This window comes from Prionailurus viverrinus, chromosome B3 (assembly GCF_022837055.1).
Source record: "Prionailurus viverrinus isolate Anna chromosome B3, UM_Priviv_1.0, whole genome shotgun sequence".
Taxonomy (NCBI): domain Eukaryota; kingdom Metazoa; phylum Chordata; class Mammalia; order Carnivora; family Felidae; genus Prionailurus; species Prionailurus viverrinus.
In genome coordinates, this window is record NC_062566.1 from 106,908,048 (window position 1) to 106,934,093 (window position 26,046).

The window sequence follows — 26,046 nt, forward strand, 5'->3', positions numbered from 1 at the left end:
CTTTCCCAGTATTCTCTAGGCATCTGGACATCTCTTATTGGCTGCCCCTCTGGTCCTCTGTCCAGGAAGACCATGGAAGTTCCTAAGCTGAGTAGGGGCTCCCGCTTCCTTAGGGACACACCACCCCTTTTCTCCAAGTACAATTTAGGACCCTTTGTCATGCAGGCTCTCACCTTTCATGATTGAATAAAACTGATGAGACTCTCCTAAAATATTTTGTTTCCAACTTTACCTCAAACTGGCTTGAGTTGGAGGTAAACTCAAGAAGCTTATCACTTTGGACATGCACTAACAAGTGTGTGATTCCCATGGCTTTCCGCAGTAGTTGTTCTGGAAACTGCACTGGCTTAGAAGGCAAAGAGTCCAGGTAGGTGATGGTTCTCAACTCTGGCTACAAATGAGAATTACTTATCAGGATTTTTCTCCATAGAGATACTAATGCTTTTCCCTCCAGAGATTTCAATTCTGATGTTTCTAGCCATGACTCTGCCACTGTTAGATGAGGCCCTTAGGCACCTGTTGCCTTATCCGCTGAATTTAGATAATCACTCTCCTGATCTCCCACAGATATGATTGTTAGGATGGAAGAGATCAAGTATTGCAAGTTTTCTATAACTATGAAGTGCAGGTGAAGATCTTAAGCTACCAACAGCCTGCCTTTTTTGACTCCTTCATTGTATCCTGACTCCCATTTTCTACCTCTTCCATCAATTGTGTGCCCCAAAGTATAGTATTTGGCACCCCCAGGTCCCCAAGATCACAGTCTGCCTTGCTTCCGTGGAGTATCCAATCACAGGACTAGGACAAACTTCTGAAAGATTACTTAATCCCTCCTCATGCCTTCAGGAAGACTTGTTCCTGTCCATCCCAGACAGAAGAGAACGTTCTTGGCTTTAAAAGCTCCTTCAGACGTAGATATTCAGCATCCTGCCAGTGACTCAATCTTATTTCTGCACTGTAGGCCCACTAGAGAGCATCGGGGGTATGGCTGGGCTCCCCTGCAGGTGGCATCAGGAAAGGTACAATAAGGAAGATGACGGTCTGCTGCTTCCATTGTCATTCTACTACTGTTGCTTTATAGGGTTCTGGAGCCTCTTTTACTGGCACTGCCTCTCCCTCTCCCCCTTATCTGACAGCGTCAAGTGAAAACTACTCCCGGGGACTCATACAGGCAGCCATACCTCTGGTTTGAAATATTCTTTATTTTGTAAACATCTGTGTTTAAAATAGATGAACCCTGCTCACAAGTCATATATTGGTTCTGAGACACAGTACACAAAGTTCACCCGTCACAGGGAGATGGTGGGGGCTCTGGAGCAGGTGGAAATGCCTGGGGCTGGGCTGAATCTCAAGACAGCAGATGCAGAGGTGATAAGTAAACAGGCAGAAGTACCTGTGCAAAACTCTGGGCCTAATGCCAGATCCCAGGCCACCTCTTGGACTGGAGAAGTTTAGGGGTGAGATGCCGACTCCAATTCCTTGTGAGCATAGCTGCACCCTAAAAGTTCAACCCTCTGGCTCCCATACCTCTCCCCAGCTGTGGCCCTTGGGGATGGGGCTAATCAGTTCATAGAATCTCCACCCTATGCTTTCCCTTCCAGAACCCCTAGGGTACAGTAAAAATATAGTCCCTCTGTCCGAAGGGGGCTAGGAGAGAAAGGCAATGGTGCTCTGCCTGATCCTCAGGGAAAGCTGCAATACTGATCCAGGTTGGAGCCAGCGCCCTGAAGTCCCTGGCAGAGGGCACACTGTGGGTTGGCATAACCATCTCCCTGCCCCCAGTGTGATGCTGTGTCTAACACCTGAGGAGTCAGTCCTCAAGAAAGCATCCCAGCCATAGTCATGACTTCATCCTAAAGAGTCTTTATCTAAATTTCTCATTAGCTAACAATTTATAACTATTCCTGCCCTCCTTTTCCTTCCACTACGGTTAACCTATCCCTGTCCCTACATCCTGAGCTACCCTCTCCTACTCTGATAAGAGTCAGAAGGAAAGGTTTGGTCATTTCTTCCCCACTTTTTTTTTTGGGGGGGGGGGAGGAATAAGGAAGTGGGGCTCTTAATCCTTCACCTGTGTGTGCCCTGGACTTTGGTCCTTAGTTGATGAATGTTCAGTGTTGTCTTAGCTCCAGCCCTAGCCATGTGATGCTGCTAATATGTAGCTTAAGAATGAGCCTCCTCCTTGGGAAGGTGGGGAGGAACCCTACTAGGGCTGCTAACTGACTTGTTCCTTCTTTAAAGCACCTCCTTCAAGCCACTCTTGGGCCATGTGGGGTTAAAGGAACTTCTTCCTGAATGAAGAGCTCTGGAGGAGGGAGTCCACTTCCCTCCTCCTGTAGCCACAGTGCCGGTGGCTCCTGTTCCAGGAGCTAGAGGGGCAAGATGAGCACTTTGTCTGGAAGGCTGAAGAGAACAGCACCAAGCATTTCTACCCAGGGCCTTCTTTCTCTCTCCCCATGAAGTCACAGCTCTTCTCCCACAGACTTTGAGTCTCAGCGAAACCTTGAGAGCTGAAGGCTGGGTTGGGTGGTTATGTCCCCTCTTACTTGCCGGGGGGTTGCGGAGAAAGGCCCTTCTTACACAGAAAGGGAAGCCGGGGCCCAGGGAGCCCTGCTCCTGCCATATTCCCCTCTGGTGTGCACAATGCCGTCTCTGGCCTCCTCCCCCTTGCTTTAACCTGGTATATAGGGGCTAGACCTTCATCTCCAGACACTCCTCTTTCTGGGGGGGTGTGGTTTGCTTGTCAATATCGCTGGCCCCCGGCTTTCCTTGCCCCTGCGGTGCCCTGAGGCCTCGGTGCATGTCTTTAAATTCAGGAGCCCAGGTGGGGAGAAACTGCGTACAAGGGGCACGGGAGGTAGAGAACGGAGGTGACTTTTTATCCCTGCCTCCCCACAACATTTTGTTTTCTTCTCTGAAGCACCTGCTTCTGAGCTCACTTCCCCCAAGAGGCAGGTGGGCAGGCGGCCAAGCAAGGCCCAAGCTGGGGGGTGGGGGGGCAGGCAGGGAAAGGTGGGACAGCCCCAGTCTTGAGGACCACCAGGTTGGCGTCTCCTTCCTGCCTTGATGTACATTTCCCCAAACCATTGGTGAGGCAGGCCCATGGCATGAGAAGCGACGGTGGGGAGGGAAGATAGGAAGAAGTACCCTGTAGGCTTTGGCCCCTTCACAAAGCAGGGGGGTTCTCCCAGAAGAAGAATATGGAACATCCCCATGAGCCTGAGTCCATTCCCTTGGACAGGGTTAGGGAGAAAGGAAAGAAAGAAGCTGCACCAGCAGCCACACAGGAGGACATACAGGGAAAGAGATGTGAGGGGCTTTGATACAAAACACACTGGAGGGGAAGGGGACAAGAAAGAGAAGTGGGAGGAAGAGAGAAAAAGCAGAGAGGAGGCAAGATGCACTGAGAAAGAAGGGGCCTTCAAGTGGCCGTACTCCAGACTGGGCCGCTGTCCGGGGAGCTCGGGGCGGTGAGACAGTGCCCGTAGCGTACTGGGGGCTCATAGCAGACCCGTGGCAGGGAAACAGGCTGAAGGGAGCCACTCCAGGCTGGAGGGGCTGGGGGCAGAGGCTGCTCAAAGATGACAGCGGGGCTGCTCTCAGGGCCAGGCAGGGGAGTAGCAGCTACTGGTATTCCACAGGGTCACCCGAGTGAGAGGAGAAGCAGGGCAAAGCCCGGACTCCCTGTCTGCCACAGGCCTCCTGAGGGGAGGGGGATTGGCGGCTGCTCCACGCAGGACCCTCAGCACCAGCAGGTTTTTGAAGAGTTCGCTGGGCCCTCAGGTTTGCCCTCATCCTCCTCCAGCTCGGCCAATGCCAACTCATTGCTGGCACGTGTCCGGAGACCATCCAGCTCCTTCCTGTGGGCCTGCAGCACCAGCTCTGTCAACCGCGTGAAAGACTGGGAAACCAAGGGTCACAGGTTAGTCGGGCTCCTCCTCCTCTTCCCCAGGCAGCCCTGTAACTGTCCCAGGGGCGGGGGCTCATCTGACCCGGGCTCCCGTCCTGTCTGCTGCCTCCTCTCGTCTCCCCACTCTACTGGACTCAGCCCAAGAGGCAGGGTAGCTGGGCTTTGGAGCGCTCACCTCTTTAATGTTGAGGTTGGTGCAGGCACTTGTTTCATAGAAGTCCATGCCGTACTCTTTAGCCAGCTGCAAGAAAAGAACATTCCTGAAAGGGAGTCAGTAAGGGAAGGGAGGTGCCCACAGCACCTGGCACATACTTCTGCCTTTGCCCTCAGAGCCCCTGCTGTGTCGTGACAATTTCTCACAGTAGGTCGCTTCTCAGACCAACCAGGAGCTCCTTCTAAGACACAGGCTAGCAGAGCATGGAGACGTTCCACAAACACCCTCCCGCACTCCCCACCCGCCTCCATGCAGACACACCCCTGCCCCCGGTGCACACAGCTCATACGTCAGGAGGTCAATATATCAAAATCTTGGGCAAGATGTCAAATTAATAAAAAACACGGGCTTTGGGATCAAACAGACCCAGACTTAGACACCAGCGCTGCCGCTCAGCAGCTGTACGACTGTGGACAAATATATCTCTAAGCCCAGCTCTGCCATCTGTTAAAGAGGGGAGAGGGTGTCTCTCAGCCAAAGTCACGGAATGACTAAAAGGGGTCATGCGTCTCAAAGCACTTGCTTAGCGCTGGCCACGCATACAGTGTTCGATAAATACTGCTCTAGGAGGATTTGCTTCTACTTCCAGATTTTTCAATGACCACGTGTTATTTTTGCATACCAAAAGATCCATTTTCTCTTAAGCGCTATGGACGCAAAGAGGGAGAGAAAAGCTCTGGAGGCCCTTGGAGTGGGTAGATGACTCTCGTCTCCGTGGTATCCATCCTTCTGTGCTCTGGGAGGGCGGTCTCCCTTGGCACCACCTTCCTACCCTCTCTGCCCCATGGCTTCTCTCTGACCGTGGGCCCTGCATTCCCTCATTTTCCTTCCTACTCCTTTCAATAGAAGGACGGGGTGGGATGCCTGGATGCTGCTGGAGAAGCCAGCGACCTGAAGCCCTTCCTCACCATGAACATTGGGATGATCTCTTTAGCAGAGGGTAATCCTGCTCTGGGGCACTTAGAGGTGGACAGTCTTTGTTTTTGGATGGTCTTTGTTTCAGGGTGGACCCCAAATCAGTCCTGAAGGGCAGAAAGCAAATTCTCAAGGATGGCAACTCCCCTAGTGCCTTAGGGAACTTCGGAAAGTGCCAGGGTGCCTGATGACAGGGACAGAATCTTGGGTCCCAGCCCTCAGGACTGGCCCCGGAAGGCGGCAGAAGACCCAAAGGATGGGTTCGCCAGCTCGCTCCACTTACCTGCTGCCCTTGCTCTCTTCCCACCTGCCGCTTCTGCTCTTCATCGGCCTTATTCCCTATGAGGATCTTCTGGACACCTTCTGGTGCATACTAGGGACAAAGGACAAGCAGAACTGCCAGTGAGTGCTGCCTTGCCCTCCTGTCTCCCCACCCTACAGTCTCTTGGCCTCTATACCAGCACCAAGCTGAAGAGCCCTAGGGACAGAGCAGGCTGATGGGGTGCAGGTGCAAGGCTTCCCCAAGTGCCACGGCTGACCCCGGGGGTCCCGGAGGGCTGCTATGGGGACAGCTTAGAGTAGGAGGCACTCTGACTACTACTGGTGCTTCCTGGAGTTGGACAACTGGTATCTGAACTGGCAAGGGCACTGCACTTAAGTCCAGCCCCTCATTCTACTGATGAAGAACTGGGGACTCAGGGAGTTCAAATGGCTTGCCCGAGGCTCCAGAGCCAGGACTAGAGCCCCAGTCTCACGATTTCAGGAAGGAAGCTGGTCACAGGGTGGGCTTTGGCCTAACTCATTTCCAAGGAGTCCTGGCTGGGCACAGAGCATGGATGGCATGGCAGCTTGGGCTCCTTCCCCATGTCTTACTCACCCAGAGGTCTTCATCCAGGGCCGTGGAAGGCAAGGTTTCCTGGGAGTGTTTGCTCACCAACCCCGAGAGCCTCAGCCCTTCCCATCTGGCCCTCGCTCTGCCTTCCCCTCTGAGGTGCCCCTCCCCCGCCCCCAACGATGAGGCAGCATCTCCTACCTCATCCACATCACTGACCCACTTCATGATGTGCTGGTAAGAGCGCTCGCTGCTAATGTCGTAGACTAAAAATATCCCCTGAGAGAGAGAGAAGGAGAGAGAAATGGGGGAGGTAGATGCACACAGAGACCGTGCACAGTCATGGGGCCGGAAGCAGGTGTGGTACCTTAAATGCTGGGTCCCACTCTCCCTTCTCCCTGCTTAGCATACTGAGGATCCCTCAGCACCCCGAAACTTCTCCTTCTCTCTCATACCCCCAAAGCTATTGCACCCTAGGCCTATCACGGAACTCTCTGAGGTGGGAAGGAACCAAATATTCTGACTGGGGTCTTTGGCCCAGGGTGGAGGGTGGAAGCTGGGGATGACGGTGGGGGACTTGCCTGTAGTGTGCGGTCAGAGAATAACTAATAATTGAATGAATGATCAATGAATAATCGCAAGACTGCCTGAGACTGCCCTTGCCAGCAGGAGATCTGAGGGCCCTATTTTGGGAGTCAGTGACATAAATATCTCAAACACCCAGAGTGGGGAGTGTGGATGGCAGCGTCCCACCTCCAAACCCTGAAAATGGTGGCTCACCTGGGCCCGTCGATAGTACTGCTTTGTGATGGTCTGATATCTCTCCTGCCCCGCTGTGTCCCTGTAGTAGAAAGCCAGTCCCTCAGAGGAGCAGGGACCATGGAACCAGAGGGGGAAGGGAGGAACAGGAGCTGGGAGACCCTGTGCCCTTGCAGGAAAAACTGGGGAGCTACAGGGTGAAATATCAGAGGAGCCTGGATCCCCAAGGGGGTCTGAGCATATCTGACCCTGCGGGAGAGAGGCCTGATTATCTGGTGCTGACAGGGCTGATGGGGTCTTGTCAACTACAGCTACTGCCAGGAGCTTCAAACATAACTGGGCCTTGGACAACTCTGTAGAATTTGGCCGTTGTGTTCAGACAGGGTGGACACATGTACCCTTCTCAACCTGGAGGCAGCTCCAAAGGCTGGCAAAGGCCAGGCTTGCAGGAGCGTCAGGCCAGAGAGCCACAGCGGCCCCCTGTGGCTACTGGTGGGAACTGCACCATGCTAGATGGAGCTCTCTCCCCAGGGTCCCAGGTAGCCCTCCCTCCTACCACACTGCAGCATGGCCCAAGGGCAAAGCCTTTTCGGAAAACAAAGCCACACTGGTTAGTTTGCCAATTCCTTCTAATTCCTGCCCCTTGGTGACTTGTGGCCAATCTCATAAGGTTTCTTAAGAAAAAGAGATTAAGGCTCCTAGGAGCAAGAGATGGGCTTTGAGACATCTGCTTCTCTCCACAGAAGAGGTGGCCAGTTATCCCAGATGCAGCCTTGGGATTTCTACACATGGCAGTGGAAGCCTGGGGCTCTCCTCCCACATCTCCTCCCCCTACTCAACTCACCAAATCTGTATCCGCACTTTGATGCCATCTACCTCTATGGTCTTCATCTTAAAATCCACGCCTGGGAAAGGAAGAGAGCAAGGAAGTTACGAAGGGTACCACTGAGACCTGAATGGTAAAGGCCCAGGGCACTCACACTGGAAGGGATTTCCTATGGCTTAATTTGGCAGAAAGATGGCATGAAGTGAGGAGGGACTTCCTGAACCAAAAATTGGCCCTGAGAAAGTATCCAGGGCTTTGAATGGAGCTTCCCTTCCTCCTTGACATGAGAGTTGCCATGGGTAAAGGGGTGAGGCAGTGCAGGAGGAGGCAGAGTGAGTATGGGGGAGTCCACTCCATCGCTGCCTCGCTCAGCCCCCGAGTGTGTCTCACTCTCCTCGGTATGAAGTCTTCCTATTTATCCTTCTGGAGAGAACTGCAGGTATTTACTTATCCTCCCTGGAACTCTAATGCCTAGGAATAGGAACTCTAATGCCTAATTTTTTTAATCTTTATTTATTTTTGAGAGAGAGAGAGAGAGAGAGAGAGAGAGCGAGCATGAACAGGGGAGGGGCAGAGAGAGAGAAAGGGAGACACAGAATCCGAAGCAAGCTCTAGGTCCTGAGTTGTCAGCACACAGCTCGATGCTGGGCTTGAACCCATGAACCTCAAGATCATGACCTGAGTTGAAGTCGGATGCTTAACCTACTGAGCCACCCAGGTGCCCCTCTCTGCTTATTAATAACCAGGAGGGAATGTGGTGCTGTCACAAATGTGGGGAAGGCACACAGACCCTGGAGAGAGAGGACTGTGTATACAGCCCTCGGCACCTAGCAAAGTCCCACCAAGGCCTGGTGGATCTGCTGTTGACTAGCCCCACTTACCGGAGGAGGCATTGTTGTTTACTTCTTTATTTAGAAGGAGCATGGGCTTTGAAGTCAGGCCTGAGCTTGAATCCTGACTCTGGCCACTTAACTCATAGCTATGACTTTGGACACCTTTCTTCTCTGAGCCTCCATTTCCTCATCAGTAAAATAGCGACATTCCCAGTCATCTCAGAAGGTGGCTGAGAAGACCAGATGAGACACGGTGCCTGGCACCTGGCAGCTAGTCAATTGACTACAGTTATCATCATAACCTGGTACAGTCCTGATCCGTAATGGGTGCTTGTAAATGACTACCAGTGACCAGGGGAAGAGGTGGTGCCACAGCATGTCACTGGGGGAGGGAGGGGAGGACAAACAGGGTTCTCAGGCTCATCTGCCCAAGGGCTTGAGGAGCTAAGCTGCCACAAGACACAGGAAACAAGGCATTTGGCAAACCAGCCCAAGGCAGAAACATCTGGGGACACTTGCAGGAGTCAGCAGCACCGGCACACAGGCTTGAGTCTGAGAGATGGCAGGGATGAGGGAGACATTTTTATCACCATGCTTCTTCCCAGCCCTAACTGTGCCCGGTGATTCAAGAGCTGTATCTAGTAGGTTAATTAAGCTTAAGTCTTTGTGTGCTCCCTGGAGACAGGTCAGGAATGGGCACCATTAACCAGTTTTCCGATGGAGAACACGGTAAAGGCAGAGTTCCAGACGGACAGCAGTCACGAAAGACACAGCCCCAAAGACCCGAGAGGTACCAGAGTCCCCAACACCGCCGCTATTCTCCCTCGGCATTACTTCTTAACCAATGGGAATGTTTCTCCCCTCCTCCAGCCTGTCCCCAGGCTTCGACGAACACAGGCAGATTACATTCAGGCCCTTCCCTCTCACCATCGAGGCCAATCATCATTTAACTAGAGGGGAGAAAAAGATCCAGAATGGACAGCCCAAGCTGAATCAAGTTGGTCAGACGTGAATCATTTTCCGCCTGCCCAAGCTGATTCATATCTATTGAGCTGTACTTTTCCAAATGGGCAATGTCTGGCAGCCATTCTTCCAAGTGTGCTGAGAAAGCGAGGGTGGAGGGCACCTGGCCTCGGTGGGGGCAGTGGCATGCCACGCCTCCCCAGACAAACAGTTGTCAAGAATTTGCTCCTCGCCATCCCTGGCATGGAAGGGAATCAGGAAATTCTTGTTCTTTCATGGTGTAGAGCCTGCTTCGCAGGAGGACCGGCAATTTTGTTCATTTTACAATCAAACCAGCTCTTGCTAGCCCAGCAAGCCTGGCCAAGGACAGTGCCTTGTGCAAAGTGGTCACAAGGTAGCAGAGAGGGAGAGAGAAGGGAACTTACTATGTGCCCTTGCCCTGCACAGTGCTAGGTGCAGACAGAGTGGTTAAAAAAAAAAGACAAATGGTCTCTAACCTTACAGAGCTTAGTGGAAAAGAAACAAAGGCCTGGAGAGGTAAGATAAATAGCCCAAGGTCAGCACAGCAGGTGGTAGAAATTGGCAGGCCTGTTTGATGTCAGAGCCCTGACTACCCCCAGCACTCTTCTCGGGGAACGAGAGTTGTGTACTGACTAAACACAGAGGACTTAACTGTACTGTACTGGTTTCTCTGTAGGTCCTTGAGCTGTGGGTCCCCGGCTCAGCCGGGCAGGAGGACACTGTGTGAGAATGTGAGCAGCTGTTAGAAGAGGCAGCACTGACACGAAGACGCAGCTATCCTGGGAGTGAGCCCTGGGCTTGGATTCCTTCTCCAGCTTCCCTCACTTCTTAGCTGCATGGCCAGGGACCGAGGCTGAGGAGTGCTGGGGGCCCACAGCATCCCTACCCCCATCGTCTCACAACCTAGGTCCTCCTGACCACCCAGTAAGATTTGTGGAGTTCAGAGAAGCGAAATGCTTCAATTTTGGCTATTCATATGCACTAAGGAAGAAACAGGAAGTCTAGTCCTTTTGAGGGATCTTCCTCACTCACCCACTCGCCCCCCCCCCTTTTTTTTTTTTAATTTAAAGAAGATGAACTGCTCAGTGATCTTCTAGTGGAATTTATTCTTTCTACTCTCTCTGGTCCCATAGCCTGGACCTCCCACTGTGTCCACCCTCCAATCATCCCCTGGCCCGCCATGACGGTGCCCATCCGTGGCCCCTCCACCCCCATGTGGCTATTGGTTTTCTCTGCTGCTGAGCACTGCGGGGCACTCAAACCACTGGCTTTGTTGGGTCACTCACAGACCTCTGCTTTCCCACCTTAGCGGGGCCCTCATAGCTGCTCGGCACCCGTTTATACAGAGGTGTGTTCACCCATCACTTGCCTGGCAGCCACTGTCCCTTCAAGGAAGGCTTCAGTCCCCTAGCCCTCCCTCCTTGGTGCCATGCACTCCACAGAATTTCTTCGCCACTCTCCAGGGGCAAGATGAATGCTGCCTTATGAAGCCATTCCTGAGGCCTACCTCATTTCTTCAGAGTGTGCCTCTGTTCTATCTTCCTTGGGGAAAGAGTCCTCTGTCTTTCCCAAGCCTCGCCTCTCAGCTCCTCATCAGCCCCCTCTGGGTGCTCATCCTAACAGTCTGGCCCCTCTTTGCTGATCTCCAAACTCTATGTGGAGGAGAAATACTCTCCATCCACCTCCATCCCCTGTGTGTCCTCATTCCGGGTCCTCTAGGGCAGCATGTCTCAAACTCTAAGGTGCATGCAGATCACGTGGGGATTGTGTTCAAATGCAGACTCTGATTCGGTAGCTGTGAGATGAGGCCCGAGATGCTGAATTAAACTTCCAAGTGAGGCCGATGCTATTGGCCCATGGATCACACTTTCGAAAGCCGGCTTCTAGACAGTGGTTCTCAAGGTGTGGTCCCCAGACCCGTAGCATCAGCATCAGCATCAGCTGGGACTTGTTGGAAAATGCAAATTCTTGAGTTCCACCTCAGATCTGTGGAATCAGAAACTCTGTGGGTGGGGGCCCTCGAATCTGTAGTTCAACAAGCTCTCCAGGTGTTCTAACACATCCTGAAGTTTGAGATTTGGACTAACGCTTTGCACCTGAAGGGCCAGGTGAGGCAGCACGGGTGTTCTCCCATTCTCCAGGTGTGCTTTGCAGGTGCTCAGCCTTAGAATCACCTGGGGTGATTTTTTTTTTTTTTTTTTAATGCCGCTACCTTGACTTGTCTAGACCCACTGAATGAGACTCAAGAGAGCAAGGCCCGGGAACGTATATTTTTAACTGGGTAATGGGTGATTTTTAGAGGAAAGTTTGAGCTACGATATAGTGAAAGAGCTATCCACTAGTGTTGGAATCAGAAAGACTTGGGTCTAAATCCTGATTCTGGCACTGGCTGTGTGACTTTGGGCAACTTTCTATTTCTCTGAGCTTCAGTTTTCTTACCTGTAGAACGACAATACCACTGGCCTCCTAAGAGCTGTTGTGGGATACGAATTAGGCAGTGGATGTGAAGCACGTGCACATAGTAGGAGGTCGTGCGCATAGTAGGAGGTCGTTCTCTCATCCCTCTGCAGAATAACAGCTTCCTGGAGAGCAGCCAGGAAAACAAACCCAGAGAGCCTTTGGTGTGGAAACGGTTACATGGTCTAGTCCCTTACTACCCCATTGCCCTTGCTAATCCAGGGGCCAGCGGCATGAACATCATCAGGGAGCTTATCAGAAATGCAATTCTCCAGGTGCACCCAGACCTGCTAAATTTTAGGCACACTAAAGTTTGACAACCACTGTCTAGCCCATCTCTAGGCAGAGCCACACCCAAGGCTCATAATGACACTTATGATCGTTGCACACCCATTAGCTAGGGAATCCAGAGCCCTTAATTCTCATGCCAGCCCTGAGAGGCAGGTAAGAGCGGTGATTACTACCATAGGCACAGAGTAGCCACATAGCGTCCTCATGCTCCCACACCCTGTGGCTGAGCCAGAACCGGAAAACTGGCCTCCTAACACCCACCCATTGCTCCCTTGACCAGTGGCTGCAGAATCGTACTGCCTTTTCTGTCACACCCTGGCATGCCCCCCGTATCTGTTCTATTATGAGGCATCTAGAAGTGAGGCCCTGGGCACTCGTGGAGCAAGCCCGCCCAAACCTATTTTCAGGACACCCCTGTTCCTTGACGCGGTTGAGGACTGCGCTAAGCCCAGACGCATCACCCTGCACGGTGCCACGTCACTGTCCCTACAGGAGAGCCGGCTTCCTTTCCCAGGCCCAGGGAACGCTGTAGTGTGAAGAAACAAGCACACCGCCTCCACGCAGCTCCGGCACATGTTCTTGGGAACACTGGGAGCCCCGGACGAGAAAGTCAGGGAGATGGGGGCCCTCTGCCAACCAAGTGCCTAAAGCACGAGGTGAAGCTCATCATTCTTATTCAGCATCTCAGAGGTGCCAGTCGTGGTGGCTGCCACACCCAGCATCCCTTTCCGGCCAGAACCGCCCAGCCCAAAGCCTCTGCAGGGACGCAGGGCCGGGTGCAGTGTGCTCTCTGTGGACAAGCAGTTCCTAACCGGACCAGAGGTGGGTGTCTGACCAAAGGAGGCCCATCGGTGGGCTTGCTGGTGACCCCCAAGGTGACCTGGCCAACCGCGACAAGGGACTCTGGCTAAGCCGATCAAACCAGCCCCCTCCAGATGGTGCAGATAGGATTGGTCAGTTGGCAACTAGAGGAACACGAGGCAGATGTGCAGAGAAGCAGAGATGCCTCGAGACAGAGCACACTGGCCAGAGTCGGGGCTGGGGTGCTGGATCCTGGCACAGACCCCGCCTTCCAGCCCACGGGTACCCTCAGAGCACATCCCCCTTTCCTGGCGAAGCCTGAAAGCGCCTCTGGGTCACCTGAAGATTCACAGCCTGTGGCTGTCGGCTGCTGCTGCCTCACGTCCCCTACCCCCAAGGCAAGCAGGCAAGCTGTTTCAACAATAGGGCAGGGAGGAAAACACCCCCCAAATTCCATGCTTGTTGCTGCTTATTTTTTGTCTTCCAGCCCCAACTAGATGCAAAGTACCTAAGGGGAAGACAGTATATTCTGCATTTGACAATAAGTTGTTTGTTTTTAAAATCTCTGCCTCCACTCCAGCAGAGTGCCGGACACAAAGTAGTAATTCCATAGGTGGCATCCCCCTGCCCCAGGGAGCATGAGGAGGATGGGCACCTGTGGCTCAAGAGCAGGGACGTGTGTCCTGCCATGTGCCTGCGTCACGGACATTGGCAAGAAAAGCTCCTCAGCTAAGTGACTGCCACCTAGGACCGTGGACAGTGTTGCCCTCACTACATCGATGGCCTCTGGCTCTTCCTGCTGTGTCCCTGTCTGAACAGCCTCTGCTTCTCCAGCAGCAACCCTCAGAGACTGTCAGGCCACACCCGGAGCCCTGGAGCACAGTGACAGGGCTGCTGTCAGAGAACAGGAGGAGGGGCAAAGCTGGCCTCTGAGTACCGGGGGCTGGGATAGGACTGAGGGACAGGACAGGGGAGATGGTTCACCATGGGTGGTGAACTGCTAGACCGGGGAGGGGGCGAGCTTACTGCCCCCTCGGTCTAGCAGTGAGGGGCCATGAAGACTGTGGAAAGAAAGGAACGGGGCACATTCAGGGGAAAGAACACTCTTTCCCATAACCACCTGCCTCCAAAGAGAGCGCTGGGAAGCACGGAGGAAGGGAGGAACAGGGGCGTGGTCAGTCAGAATACACTGGTGTGGTCAGAGTTTGGTTCCGATCCTGCCTTTCCCACTCATTACCTGTGTGTTCTCAGGAAAGCTTCTTAATCTCTCTATGCTCTTTCTTCACCTGCAAAACGGGAATGACAATCCCTCGTGTCAGAGAGTTTCTGTGATGATTGTGAGAGAAGGTGGAAAGCCAGTAACACAGGGCCTGACCCATAGTTTTATGAAATGTTAGCTGAAGAAGCTATCAGTTCCCTAGGGAATGAGGAGAGCATGGAGCCCAGGGGGCACAGTGTGGGGAACAGAAGGAGCTCTGGGCTCATGTTGGGAGAGGAAGGAGAGTGGGGCAGGAGGTGGGGCAAGGGGCCAGCACTAAGCCACAGTGTTCCAACAAAAAGAGAAAATGCCACCCACCACGGAGCCCGGATGGCTCCCGAGTCTGCCTACCACCTAAATTCTGGCAAAGTCAGGAGGTGTGCGTATTGGCAGGCCAGCACCTCATGGGTTAACATCAGGTGCCAGCCTACCTGCCTGCCAAGGGCCACATGTTTCAAGTGGAAATAAGGCGCTTCTGGATGCCAAATGTTATCACTGTGATCAACCACAGCCCAAAAGACCCGCAGCGTGACTTGAGCCTTTTCATTAGCAATGAGATGCCACAACAGGAACAACTTAATACACCTGAAACCCAAGGCAGACACCCAATCCCTGGAGCCAGGGTGGCTCCAGTTACCAAGCCCAAGGCTCAGGAAGGCCCCCAGCCCCTCCTCGACAGGAAACCAGCATGTGCTGGACATGTGGAGCTCACGGGGTTGTGGCAGGAGGTCACCTCCAAAGAGGTCACCCTGAACAACCCCAAAACAAGCTTTAGGGAAAGGCAGACCCTGCGGGGGGGAAGGGGGTGATGGCTGCCTGACTTTGCCAGTCCAGACAAGGCATCAGAATAATCTCCATCTCAAAACCCCCTTCTCTCAGCAACAGAGAAGACCCGTAACAGCAAGAGACCAATGACGCCATCTTCCCCCTGAGTGACACGTAAGGGGACAAATGGGGAGAATGATACAGAAGGTGACCTAAGAGACAAATCTCAAGAGAAGAGTCAAGACAAAGGCTCTTGGCACACAAATGTCACACCAGGTGGGTGAGGGGAGTGGGGAGAGCATCTTTGCCCCAAACCTGCCACTTGCTGAGTTCTCCTTCCTTCCCTCTAGGGACACAGCCTCGCTGTCTGCGGGACCACACGCCACCACCTGACTTCCTCCTCTTACCCAATTGCAGACTGATGGTCCCTCATGCTGGTCTCATCCTGGGGAGAAGGCGCACCAGGCTCTCTGGGCAAATGCATTACTCAGCATTTGCACTGTCTTGCTCTGGGAGGGATGGGAAGCAGAAATAAAAGAGGCAGCCCTGGTCTTTGGCAGACAGAACCCTGATCCTCTAACTCCAAGGCCATGTTTTAACCTCCAGGACATTGAGTCAGTGGCTCTGATTCAGATGCCACCTGCAAGAAAGACTGCAGATTTTAGAATGATACTCTATCCCTCCTTTCTTTTCAAAGACACGAACAAATGTGAGCGCGCGCACACACACACACACACACTCCCTCAATGTAATCGGAGGTGATATGGGGACCAGAACAACTCTAAAGGCTACCACCTTCACATCAAATCTTGAAGGACCAATCTTCGGAAACCCAGGGCCCAGAACCCCAGGGGCCGTCATCGTGTAGAAGTGCTTCCCAGTCGAACACAGGGTCCCACAAGGCTGGGAAGGGATGCATGTTCCCAGTGCCTGAGCCCTAGGAACTCTCTACTCCAGAGCCCCCAGCAGTGAGATGGTCCTGGAAGGTCGCTCCAGCAGCCATTTGACACCCCCAGTGACTCTGAGTGACAGGCAATACTGACCTCAGTCGAAGATTCCAATCTCTTGTCTCTGTATTCACCAAGGAGGACCCCGCTCACACTTCCTTGCTCCCTGCTATGTCTGAGCTTCCCCCCAGGACACATATCTGAGCGGAAAAGCTAGGCGCTGCTGGAAGCAGCTCACCCCTTGCAGAATTCTCCCCATCTTCTCTCAGTCCCAGACACACATGCAGCATAGTGAGTTTCCCATTGTATGAGTCCCAAGACACCAATACTACTTACAACTTCCCTCCGGAAGAAAATGCATGCATGCATTCATTTATGCATTCACTCAAACAAACGGCTACTGAATGCCTACTATGTGCCAGGAACTAGGTACTAGAAGACACAGCAGTGAATGATACAGATAACTCCTTGTCTTCAGGAAGCTTCTATTCTAGGGAGGAAGAACAGATGATAAGGAAGCCAACTAATAAATACTTTCAGAGTGATGTTAAGAGGCAGGAGCAGAATAATGGAGCACAGAGTGAGGAGACCCATGTGCAAGCTGCTTTAGATTGGCTGGTCAGTGAAGACCTTTTTTTTCTTTTTAATGTTTATTTACTTTTTGAGAGGGAGAGAAAGAGAGACAGAGTGTGAGTGGGGGAAGGGCAGAGAAAGAGGGAGACGCAGAATCCCAAGCAGGCTCCAGGCTCTGAGCTATTAGTACAGAGCCCGACGCAGGGCTCAAACGCAGACTGTGAGATCATGACCTGAACCGAAGTCGGACGTTTAACCGACTGAGCCACCCAGGTGCTCCTCAGTGAAGACCTTTTAAAGCAAGTGACATTTGAGCTGAGCCCTGTGTGACAAGAGACCAACACAACAGAGATCTGAGGGACCGGGGCCCCAGGCAGGTGCAACAGCAAATACCCCTCAGGCAGGAACACACTTCAGTCAAAATAGAAATTCCTCAGAAAAGGAAGAGGGAGCCCCATTATTCTTTCCTTTGTTATAAAGGGGAAACACAGCAAGGCCGTTCCCTGCTCTGGGATCTCATGGGGACCCAGCCTCACATGTACACCTGTGTGCACATGCACATAGGATCTAACCTGAAGAATGTGCCAAGAAACTTCTCAAACGCCAGCAAGGCCAACTTGGGGACTCCTCACCCCACTTTATGATGAGATCTCTATACTGAATGGCTCATGTATGTAAAGTCCACTGCTCCTGTGCACATGGTAGGGGCACTGAGCAGGTGCTTGAGACACAGCAGTTCCCTAGCCCTTGCCCTTCCCGCTGCCGTGTGCACAAACCTACCTAGGGCCTCTGTGACATGAGCTGTGTGCTCCAGCCAACCCTGTCCTGCTTCCCTCTGGCAGACCCCTGACCTGGCCTTGCCTCCCAGAGCCTGCTGCTGAATGGTCAGCGGGCACAGCTGAGGTAGCCAATATCCGCCAGGCTACTGAGCACTCACCCCTCCGCCCTCCTGAGCCTCTTCCTAGGCAGGGCCATATTGACGGGCAGCAGAAGGTTCCCAGAGAAAAAAAACGGGGGCTGGGAGCCTCAGGAGCAGACATCTTATAGGGGCCACGGCCTCCAGATGTGTCTGCCTTCACACAGAGCCAGCGAAGGAAACTCCTAGCAAGGATGTGGTGGAACTGAAGTTGGTACGATCACGGTCTGGCCACCACCAGTGAGCTCAGCCAGGCAGAAGAGTAGAAGCCCCACGTGAGGTGTTTTCCACAGCACCTCCTCCCCCACCCCCGGCCCCCTGGGGAACCCTACTTAGTCTTGAAGAAACCACTCAAATGTCACTTCTTCTGTGAAGCCTTTACCAACCAACTCGGGAGGAATTTATCACCTGTGATTCCAAAGCATTTTGGCATGGCTTTTGCATACTATTCTGCTTGTCTGTTTGGATGCCTGACTTCCCAACTGTCTGTACTCTGAGCTCCCAGAGGGCAGCACAGCATCTTATTCATTTCATATTCTCATTGCCTGGCAGAAAGCAGATATAATAATACATATTAGTCAACAAAACTGAATACAGGAGAGAAAAAATAAACGTGTGGGTGAGTAAATAAATGAGTGAATGAATGAAGTTCGGTACATTCCAGGAGATAAGATCAGCGAGAACAAATTTTAATCAGGGCAAAGCAATCAGGGAACAACCCACATTTGGAAGCCAACTGTCAGCCTTCTCTGTAGATTATGGGGTCCCAGTCACAGTTCTCAGGAAATCTGTTATCAAAATAGTAATGTGAGGCAACCCTTAGATCTCACTCTCAAAGGTCCCCCAGCCAGACTCCTCAATCCTCACCCCTGACAGTTCCCCAGAGGGTCACGTCAAGGAGGCAGACTTGGCCAACAGCAGGGGCATGAACATGGTTCCATCCCGGAGCCCTCGGTGGGTGGGGGAGGCACAGGTCTGGCTCACTGGAGAGAGCCAACCCTTGGCGGGCTGTGCAAGGGTCTTCTGGGATAAGCCAACTGCAGAAGAGGTGTTTCAAGTCTGGGCGGCCTGCACTCAAGATGTGGGCCATCGCTTTTCTCGGGGCCTCAGTTTCCCCTGTTGTAAAACCAGGAGGCTGATGATTAATCCTCTCCTCCTCAGTGGGAGGAATTAAATGTCCAGGAAGCTCTGTGCCTCCCACCCCCGACAAAGCACACTGCCCGGGCAGGAGAGCCAACAAGAGGTCAGAGGCCTGTGCAGAAAATTGGCAGTTTTACAGGGAAACAGGCACAAATATTAGATTACAGAAGAAGGCACTCTGAGAAGAACTGGCAATCAGGATAGAAGGGTAATGGCCAAATATCGACTTTCATGCTACACAGCTCATCACCAAGCTGTCTGGGGAGCGGGGGAGGATGGAGGAGAAGAGGAGGAGGAGGAGGGGGCAGGAACCAGGGCCCTCAAAGCTGGGGGTGGTTCTGCAGAGCCGGCAAGGTGGCACAGATGTGCAGAGCAGCTGAAAGGAAAGCCTCTGAGGGTTTCAGAGCTGTTCTCGGGGATCACATTCTTGGGGGATGGGGTGTGTGGAAGGGGGCCTGAGGCAGGGTGATACCAGGCAGAGGCCCAAGCCTTGAGGCAGAGCCCTTCTGCTGTCCTCTCAGGCCACCTGTCTCCTGACCTCCCCACCTCCTTCCTCACCAACTCACTCTTCCTTCCCAGAGCCTGGAGCTGCTGGGGCAAGGGGGGGGGCGGGGGCTGGCACGGAAGCAGCGATGAAACCCAGAGCCTACTCCTGTGACCCCAGGGAAGTGAGCCGAGGCCCTGTCTCCTGTTTGTTCACTTCTGTATCCCCAACCCCTCACAGGCACCTCGTGTTCAGTCAACAGTGCCCAAACCCCTGAATGCGTGAGTGGCAAAGAGGATGGCCTCGAAGCACATCACTGGCAGCATATTAATCTTGACAACTTTCTCATGAGCTAGGACTAACAAATAATAAGAATAATAATGGTAATAATCATATAACCAGCCACCATTTTATTGTCGGCTCTGCCAAGCGCTTTAGATCCATTAGCCTCTGTAATCTTCACAATGACCTTTAAGAAAGATTCTGTTACTCTCTTCAATTCACAGATGTGGAGACTAAGGAAAAAGATGTGGAATAAGTGTCTGAAGGTGGCAGAACCTAGCAAGGCCATGGGGACTCTCGTGCCTGTCAGAGTTCTTTCTGTTCTGCCCTGGGCTGCTCTCCCCTTCCCGCCCTCCCTGCAGTGAGGCACACAGACGCACCCTGGCCCTCCCCCGTCCCTACAGGTCCGGGCTCCTTGTGGTGTGGGGACCCCTGAGTGCCCAAGCAACTGTCCCATGTTTGTTAGGTTCCATGCCCCCGCACCGCCCCTCCCCCCATGTCTTCCCCAGCCCTCTCCCTCCCCTTCAGTCACCCACAGCCCTGGCCCCAGGCAGCCCAAGCCAGTTCAAACCGAACTTCCAAGAAAGGGGATCCTGCAGCAGTCAAGCCCGCCTGAGGAATCAGCCCTGAGGCCACAGCGGTGGGTGGTTCAACCAGTCAAACTGGAAAATCACGGGGAGCCACCTTGGAACCCAGGTGGCGTTTAAAACAAAAAGGTCCAGAGACCATGTGACCTCTGTACTTGGGGAAGACCAAGGGTGGGAGGCGGAAAACCAAACAGAAGGCCCGCCCCTTCAGCTGGATTAGTGGCTTACAGGGCACTCCCGGCCACCAATGCAGAAAGGAACCCAAGGGCCCCACCACACGTTGGGGATGATACCGGCTCCCTGCCTGGGCGGGCAGCACCGGTCACATGAGGCCCTTTCAGAAGTTGCCAGTTGACTGGTTCAAAGGACTCTCCACTCCTGGAGGGAAAGGGGTGTGCGGTTTGGCAGGAGTGTCACAGGAGGGGAGTCTGGCAGAGAGAAGGAGCTGAGAGGGCCCCTCGTGCTGGCACCACCCACCACCGCCGCCCCTGACGGGTTTCCTTGCTGCAGGTCTCAACTCTCTCTCCCAGCCAGTATCCCGAGGGCCCTTTTCACCATGTCATTCCCTGGCTCAGACACCTCTGCCACTGTGAAGGCCCAAGTCCCACCTCCTCAGCCAGGCCCTCAGTACTCTCTGCCCTCATTCATCCATTCATTCAACATTTACAAAGTTCCAGCCTGGCCCTGTACTAGGACCATGAAAATAAAGAGGAACGAGATTTGGTGTCACCTTCAAGGCACTTAAAGTATGGTCTGGGAGACAGGAAGATAAACGGAGGAATGTTCTCACTCTTCCCCTAAAAATTCCCTTCGGTTCCAGCCAGACTGCCCAGAATCCCATGAACACCCACTGAATTCCCACCTCTGTCGTCTCTACTCCATCTGCTCCTTCCTCTCCAGGAACTGAAAAGCAGCCCACGCTGCAAGGGCTGGCCTCAGCCTCCCTCCTTCTAGAGCCTTCCCTGCAGCTTCTAGTCAAGCAGGGCCTCTTCATCTGGCCTCCTCTAGCACCTCTGTAATAGCGGTAGCACTCACGGTCCCCTCACCAGCCACTGCCTGTGTCCTGTACCCTCGCATCGATATTTAGTTGCTGACAATGCCCGCAAGACCTTGGTTAACAGTAACAATGATCATAACTGATCCCTGACATTTGACGAGTGCTTCACCAAGTGCTTCCAGATTTCACTGTGACCAGACCTCTTCTTGCCTGTGTGCTGTCTCCCCAGCTAGATTCCGGGCTTCTGTGGGCAGGAAAAGGCGGACTGAACAGGTCTCTAAAATGCCTGGCCTGGTGCTTTGTAGTGAATCTTTAATTAATTAGTTTAACAGGTGAGGACACAGTAGAGGACATTAAGGCATCAGCTGCGCACTGGTACACGACCCCCATCTGGGTGGGCACAGCTGCACAGGAAAGGCTTGTTCGGGGCACGCATCCAGCTCAAGGCCACCTGCTGACTAGAAAGAAGAAGGGCCTCCCTGGGAGGTCTCTTCACTGCTCCCTGGCAGGCCCTTCTCTGGAATGTCAGTCAGGCTGACAGTAAATGGCATAAACAGTAAATCACAAAAGTGCCAGCCTAGGTGATATCCACATGATCCAAGAATCTGAACTCTGTCTTGGCAATAATTGGTGAAATGCCTCATTTTCCCCATTCACAAAAGTAGCTCTGGGAAAGGTGCCTAGATCAAGGTCCAGCATGGTATGAGAATGTGTCTCAGACAAGGAGCAGTGGGAGAGAAGTGATGATGTGTATTCTTCACCTTGGAGCCTCCAGCACTGATCCCAGCTACAGGACACACGCATTTTTTCTGAATGGACAAATTACTGAATATGATTTGGTAGTACCCATTTTCTTGGCTCCTTAATTTGTCTCCTGGCTGCCCTTTCCAACTCCATGGGAAACTTTCTGTATCACTGAAGGGAAAGCTTTTCTTGACCATCCAACTCTCTCCCTAAGTCTTAATTAATGCTGAAAAAACATGCCCAAGACGATGTAGAATCTCACAAGTGCCTAGGTTAGCTTCAAAAAGAATGCCCAGTGGGCAGATTTTAAAAGGCTGGTGTGAAGAAAGACAGGTTTCTTTCTTTTCCAGAAAATCCAAACTCCTAAACAGTCCACTGCATCCTGGCAAAAGGTAGACCCAACCCTCAGAAGCAAAGAGAGAACCTGCTCGGGTTTTAGGTCAATACACCAAGGGCCTTGAGGAGGTGGCGTGGGGAGTGTGCCACAGAGAGACTCCCACTCGGTTTGCTGATTCATCTCTGCCTCCAAAGTGGTTGGCCCCAGGGGGACTCTGAACAAGCCCCTGTGACCTGTGTGGGGAAACTGCACATTTGTCTATCTAGCAGGAAGGAGGTGTCTAAGAAGGGAGAAGACGAGGTGGAAGAAACATGAGAAGGGCTGGTGATTAACCATGTGGGGGCAAGGGACTTAAGGAAAACATAAGCCTTAGAAGGGTCACCTTCTGAAACATCAGTTCCCTCATTTCCCACGTGTCTGTGGGAAAGGGGGACACGTCTCCTAGGGGAGACTAGCTCCCCTAACAAAACTGAGCTGGAGCCCAAGAGCTTCTGAATGGGGTGGGTGAATAAAGTGCTCTAGGGAAAAACATAGGCCACTCCTAGGACTTGAAATGTGGCCAGGACACAGGGTGCAAACTACTGCTCATCAGGCAAAGTCTGGGGACCGCCCCCCCCAGCAGCCCACAGCCCTCTGAAATAGCTCAGCAGCTCCTGGCACCAACTCCATCTAAAAAATAGCCACGGGAAGTTTCCTTAAGTGCTAACCTCCTGCCTTTTGTCCCCAAGCCTGCAACCTGTCCTCATATCCCATCAGGTTCCTCAGCCCCTCCCTTGCTCACTCCCAGGCCTTTCCCCAATGCCTCCTCTGCCCTGAGCCTTCCCTAGAGGCATGCAGCCCTCCCTCGGCTCCCAGTACCCCGCCCATCCCTCTGAGATATCTCTCATCCCAGCAGTGGCCCAGCCCACTCCAGAACTCTTAGGAGCCTGCCTCACCGCCCCCCTGAGAAAGAAGGATGTTATCTGTTCCCTCACCCTAGGTCCCTTGAAGATAGTGAAGCAAAGAGAGGATGAGACCCTGCGAGCTCAAGGACAATGACAACAGTAACACCTAGCATCACCTGTGTCCAAGTTTGTGCTAAGTGCTCTTACAAACATGATCTCATTCAACCCTTACAACACCTCAGGAGGTAGGGACCGTTATCACTCCCATCCTACAGATGAGAAGCACCAAGCTCAGAAGCTTAAGTGGTATTCAAGGTCACACTGTCCCAAAGCGAGGTCTCCAGGTCCACGTGACAACAAAGCCGGCCTCTTCACCACTAGGCTCTGTGCCTCCTGGCTCTACCTGCTCCCTCGTCTCTCTTGGCAAGGAACGTGTGTTGGGAGGGTCGGGGTGGAAGCTTCAAGTGAGAGCTGAGTGCTGGGGCCCTCTCCCACGGAAGGGGGGAAAGCTGCTAGCTGTGGTGGAATTGCCTCAACTCAGACCTCCCAGAGGAGAGGCCCCTCAAGGCCCAAGGCGCAGAAACTCCCTCAGAGGGGAGGCCGCTCCCTCCCTCCCAGAGCAGTCGTCTCTGGGAAGCCACCAGGTCTTGTCCCTCTAAGCACAGGATCTGGCACTGCCAGATCAGAGATGTACTGTAAGGTGGGTCCTGCCAGCCATGTGATCCCCAGGTGTGGACCAGTAATCCTGACATTCTTCTCCTCCTCGGCCTCCTTCAAAACATTTCTTCATCCAAACGTTTCTCTGGAGCTGGCTAAAAAGTGCCCCTTCCACACGCAAACACGCTCACCGAACGAACGTACGCCCTCCTCCAGGTGTCCCACCTTGTGGCTTACCTTCACAACTGTGCTCTGGAAACTCAATCCCTTTGGCCCCTCCCTTCCTCCTGTCTTCCCCGCCAGGCTCCACATTGGGTCGCCCCTGAACGGAGGGTACCCAGTGACTCAGTGACGCGGCTCCCCACCCTGAACCCCTCTTCCGGAGCACAGGCTTTACTTCCCCTCCCCCTCTCCACCTGCGGGTGTGGGGAAGTCATTTCAGTGGCTGCGATTCTCGCTGCCCCAGCTCGGGGTCCCCAGGCCTACACTCGCCCCGGTGGTCTCGGCTCCGATGAGAAGGCTCCCTACCGCAAGGCTGGAGAACCTATCCCTAATCACGGGCAACAGCAGGGACGTCCTCACCTCCAGGACCCGGGGCTCAAGTCCCCAGGCGGTGGCCCTTCACCGGGATCTCTCCCCTGGTCCTGGCCTCCCGCGCCAACGCCTCTAGCCGGGGAGGCGGCCAGTTCTCCCGGGCTGGGGCAGGGGGCCGCCCGGCCCAGCGGCGGCGGTGGGGAGGGTGGCCTCCCCCACTCCGGCCACCGCCCCTTACCGATGGTGGAGATGTGCGAGGAGTGGAACTCGTTGTCGGTGAAGCGGCACAGCAGACAGGTCTTGCCCACCCCGGAGTCCCCGATCAGCAGCAACCGGAACAGCACATCGTACTGCTTCGCCATGGCTGGGGCCGGCGCGGGCCGGGGGCTGCGGGCGGGCGGCGGGCTCAGCCCCGCTCGGCCGCTGCCATCGCGGCGCGCGCCCGCCCGGGGACGGCCGCGGGCGGCGAGGAGGAAGCCGGGCCGGCCCCCGCGCCGGCCTCGCCCGCTCGCTCCGGGCCGGGGAGCGCTGCGCGGCGGGAGCGCGGGTGGGAGGAGAGAACGACGGCGGCCCCCGCCCGCCCCTTCCCCTGCGCCGCCGTCGCCGCCCGCGTCCCGGGAGAGGGGGCGGGGAGCGCGCGCCGGAGCGCGGCGACCCCGCGGCTGGGGCGGGCGGGGGCGAGGCGGGCGCGCTCCTCGGCGGGAGGGTGCGCGGCCGGGGCTGCAGCCCAGCCCCCTCCCACCCACGGTAAACAGTGGGACCCGAGGGAAACAGTGCGGCTGTTCTAAATGCGGGAGTTGGGGTGAGCTCCCACCCAGCCCACCTCTACCAAACTCGGCTTCCGAGTACCATCACTTCTCCCCAAATCCTATCCCGAATCTGGCCCCGCTAACCCCGCCCCGGGACCCCGCCCCTTCCCGGGTCGGGGGAGGGGGGAGCAGAGTTGGTCCCCGCTTGGGCTCGCCCCGGGTCTGAAGGCCTCGATCAGGGTCTGCATTCAAACACCCGTCTATTCTTGAAGGCACCGTCTCCAGGAACACTCGACCGTGTTGCCAGAATTCTGTGTCTGACATCTGGCTTCCCCGGAACCCTGTGTGATTGTGTCCGCCCGCCCCCAACCCCTCACCCCAGTTTTAATTTAAACGAGTAAAAATTTCTGCTGACCTTCTTCACTAGGAAGAGAAGATCGATAATCATAAAAACATTTCCGAAGGCACAATCCTTCCTACAGGTAAAAGTATCTGTTTTGGGTTTAAGCTGCTTAGGGTAAGGTGTTCAGGACGCCAATCCATCATTTCAGACCACTAAATATTTCTGCTGGTGTATACGAACGGCACCAAAGAATGAATGGGCCTCTTTCAAGACCGATTTACTACCACTGAAGGTGTTAGCGCCAGAAAGAGGCAAATACATGTTTTCTGGAGTCTACAAAATTGTGTATTCCTAAGAAAGGGTATTAGGGGTGAACAAGCCCAACCCATTAGGTCTTTAAAAAATGATGAAAGGTGTGTGTCTGAGTATTGGATAGAGAATGTATTTTTCAGAAATAGGTCAAGGAAAGCCATCTTCTTCACTTCAAGAATTGTATTTCAGGCAATGTGATTATAACACAGAGGAAAACCTCCTGAACCTGATAGCTACTTTGTTGACATTAAAAGTTGAGAAAATAGACCCTGTGAATTCCATTAAGATTTCCAGGTGTATTTCTCTTCACTGGGTTTACGCTGGGTTTCAGGTGCATGCTGGGGCTCTGGAGTTGGGCTCACTTGGGTTCCAGCCACAGATCTGCCACTCACTGTCTGCAACCCTGCGCATGTTACTGTACCCCCTCTGTGCCTCAGTTTCCTCATCGGTAAAATAGGGATATCTTCACAGGATTGTTGGAAAGACGAAATAATGTGTGGAAAGGACTTAGCTCAGCACTTGACAGTACTCAATAAATGCTGAGGGACAAAACCACACCGTAATGTTTTCCTTATGCATACATGGGTGGTAAGTGTATCCCACAGATGGTGGGGGATGTTTTCCTGCTGTGATTCTCATCCACACCACCACCCACAGTGTGGAGTGCAGGTTCAACTTGACCTGATCCCTTTTGGGCACTTGAGCTGCCTTCCCA

The 26,046-nt window shown here is 53.6% G+C and overlaps 1 protein-coding gene across 7 annotated transcripts; it reads right to left on the reverse strand.

Annotated features, from left to right (window-relative positions):
- Window positions 1-1,182: 1,182 nt before the first annotated feature.
- RAB15 (RAB15, member RAS oncogene family) lies at window positions 1,183-24,370 on the reverse strand. 7 transcript variants are annotated; one of them, XM_047860993.1, is made up of 10 exons: window positions 24,166-24,230; window positions 14,060-14,108; window positions 11,713-11,855; window positions 11,072-11,259; window positions 7,475-7,538; window positions 6,652-6,712; window positions 6,073-6,150; window positions 5,323-5,412; window positions 4,086-4,151; window positions 1,183-3,901 (listed from the first exon to the last, which is right to left on the reverse strand). In XM_047860993.1, exons 5-10 carry the CDS (start codon window positions 7,519-7,521, stop codon window positions 3,743-3,745), a joined length of 501 nt encoding a protein of 166 aa, XP_047716949.1. In that variant the 5' UTR covers window positions 7,522-7,538; window positions 11,072-11,259; window positions 11,713-11,855; window positions 14,060-14,108; window positions 24,166-24,230; the 3' UTR covers window positions 1,183-3,742. The 7 variants fall into 7 exon arrangements, with proteins under 7 accessions (XP_047716949.1, XP_047716945.1, XP_047716946.1 ...); XM_047860989.1 differs by lacking the exon at window positions 11,072-11,259 and having other exon boundaries at window positions 7,475-7,535; XM_047860990.1 differs by lacking the exons at window positions 11,072-11,259; window positions 14,060-14,108 and having other exon boundaries at window positions 7,475-7,535; window positions 24,166-24,292.
- Between the last annotated feature and the right edge of the window lie 1,676 nt (window positions 24,371-26,046).

Excerpts from the sequence above, each read along its gene's own strand:
- RAB15 (XM_047860988.1), bottom strand. The coding sequence starts at position 24,289 with ATGGCGAAGCAGTACGATGTGCTGTTCCGGTTGCTGCTGATCGGGGAC. Across the intron at positions 5,413-6,072 it reads GGGTCAGTGATGTGGATGAG|TATGCACCAGAAGGTGTCCA; the intron begins GTAGGAGATGCT and ends CTTTGTCCCTAG. Across the intron at positions 3,902-4,085 it reads CCAACCTCAACATTAAAGAG|TCTTTCACGCGGTTGACAGA; the intron begins GTGAGCGCTCCA and ends TTGGTTTCCCAG.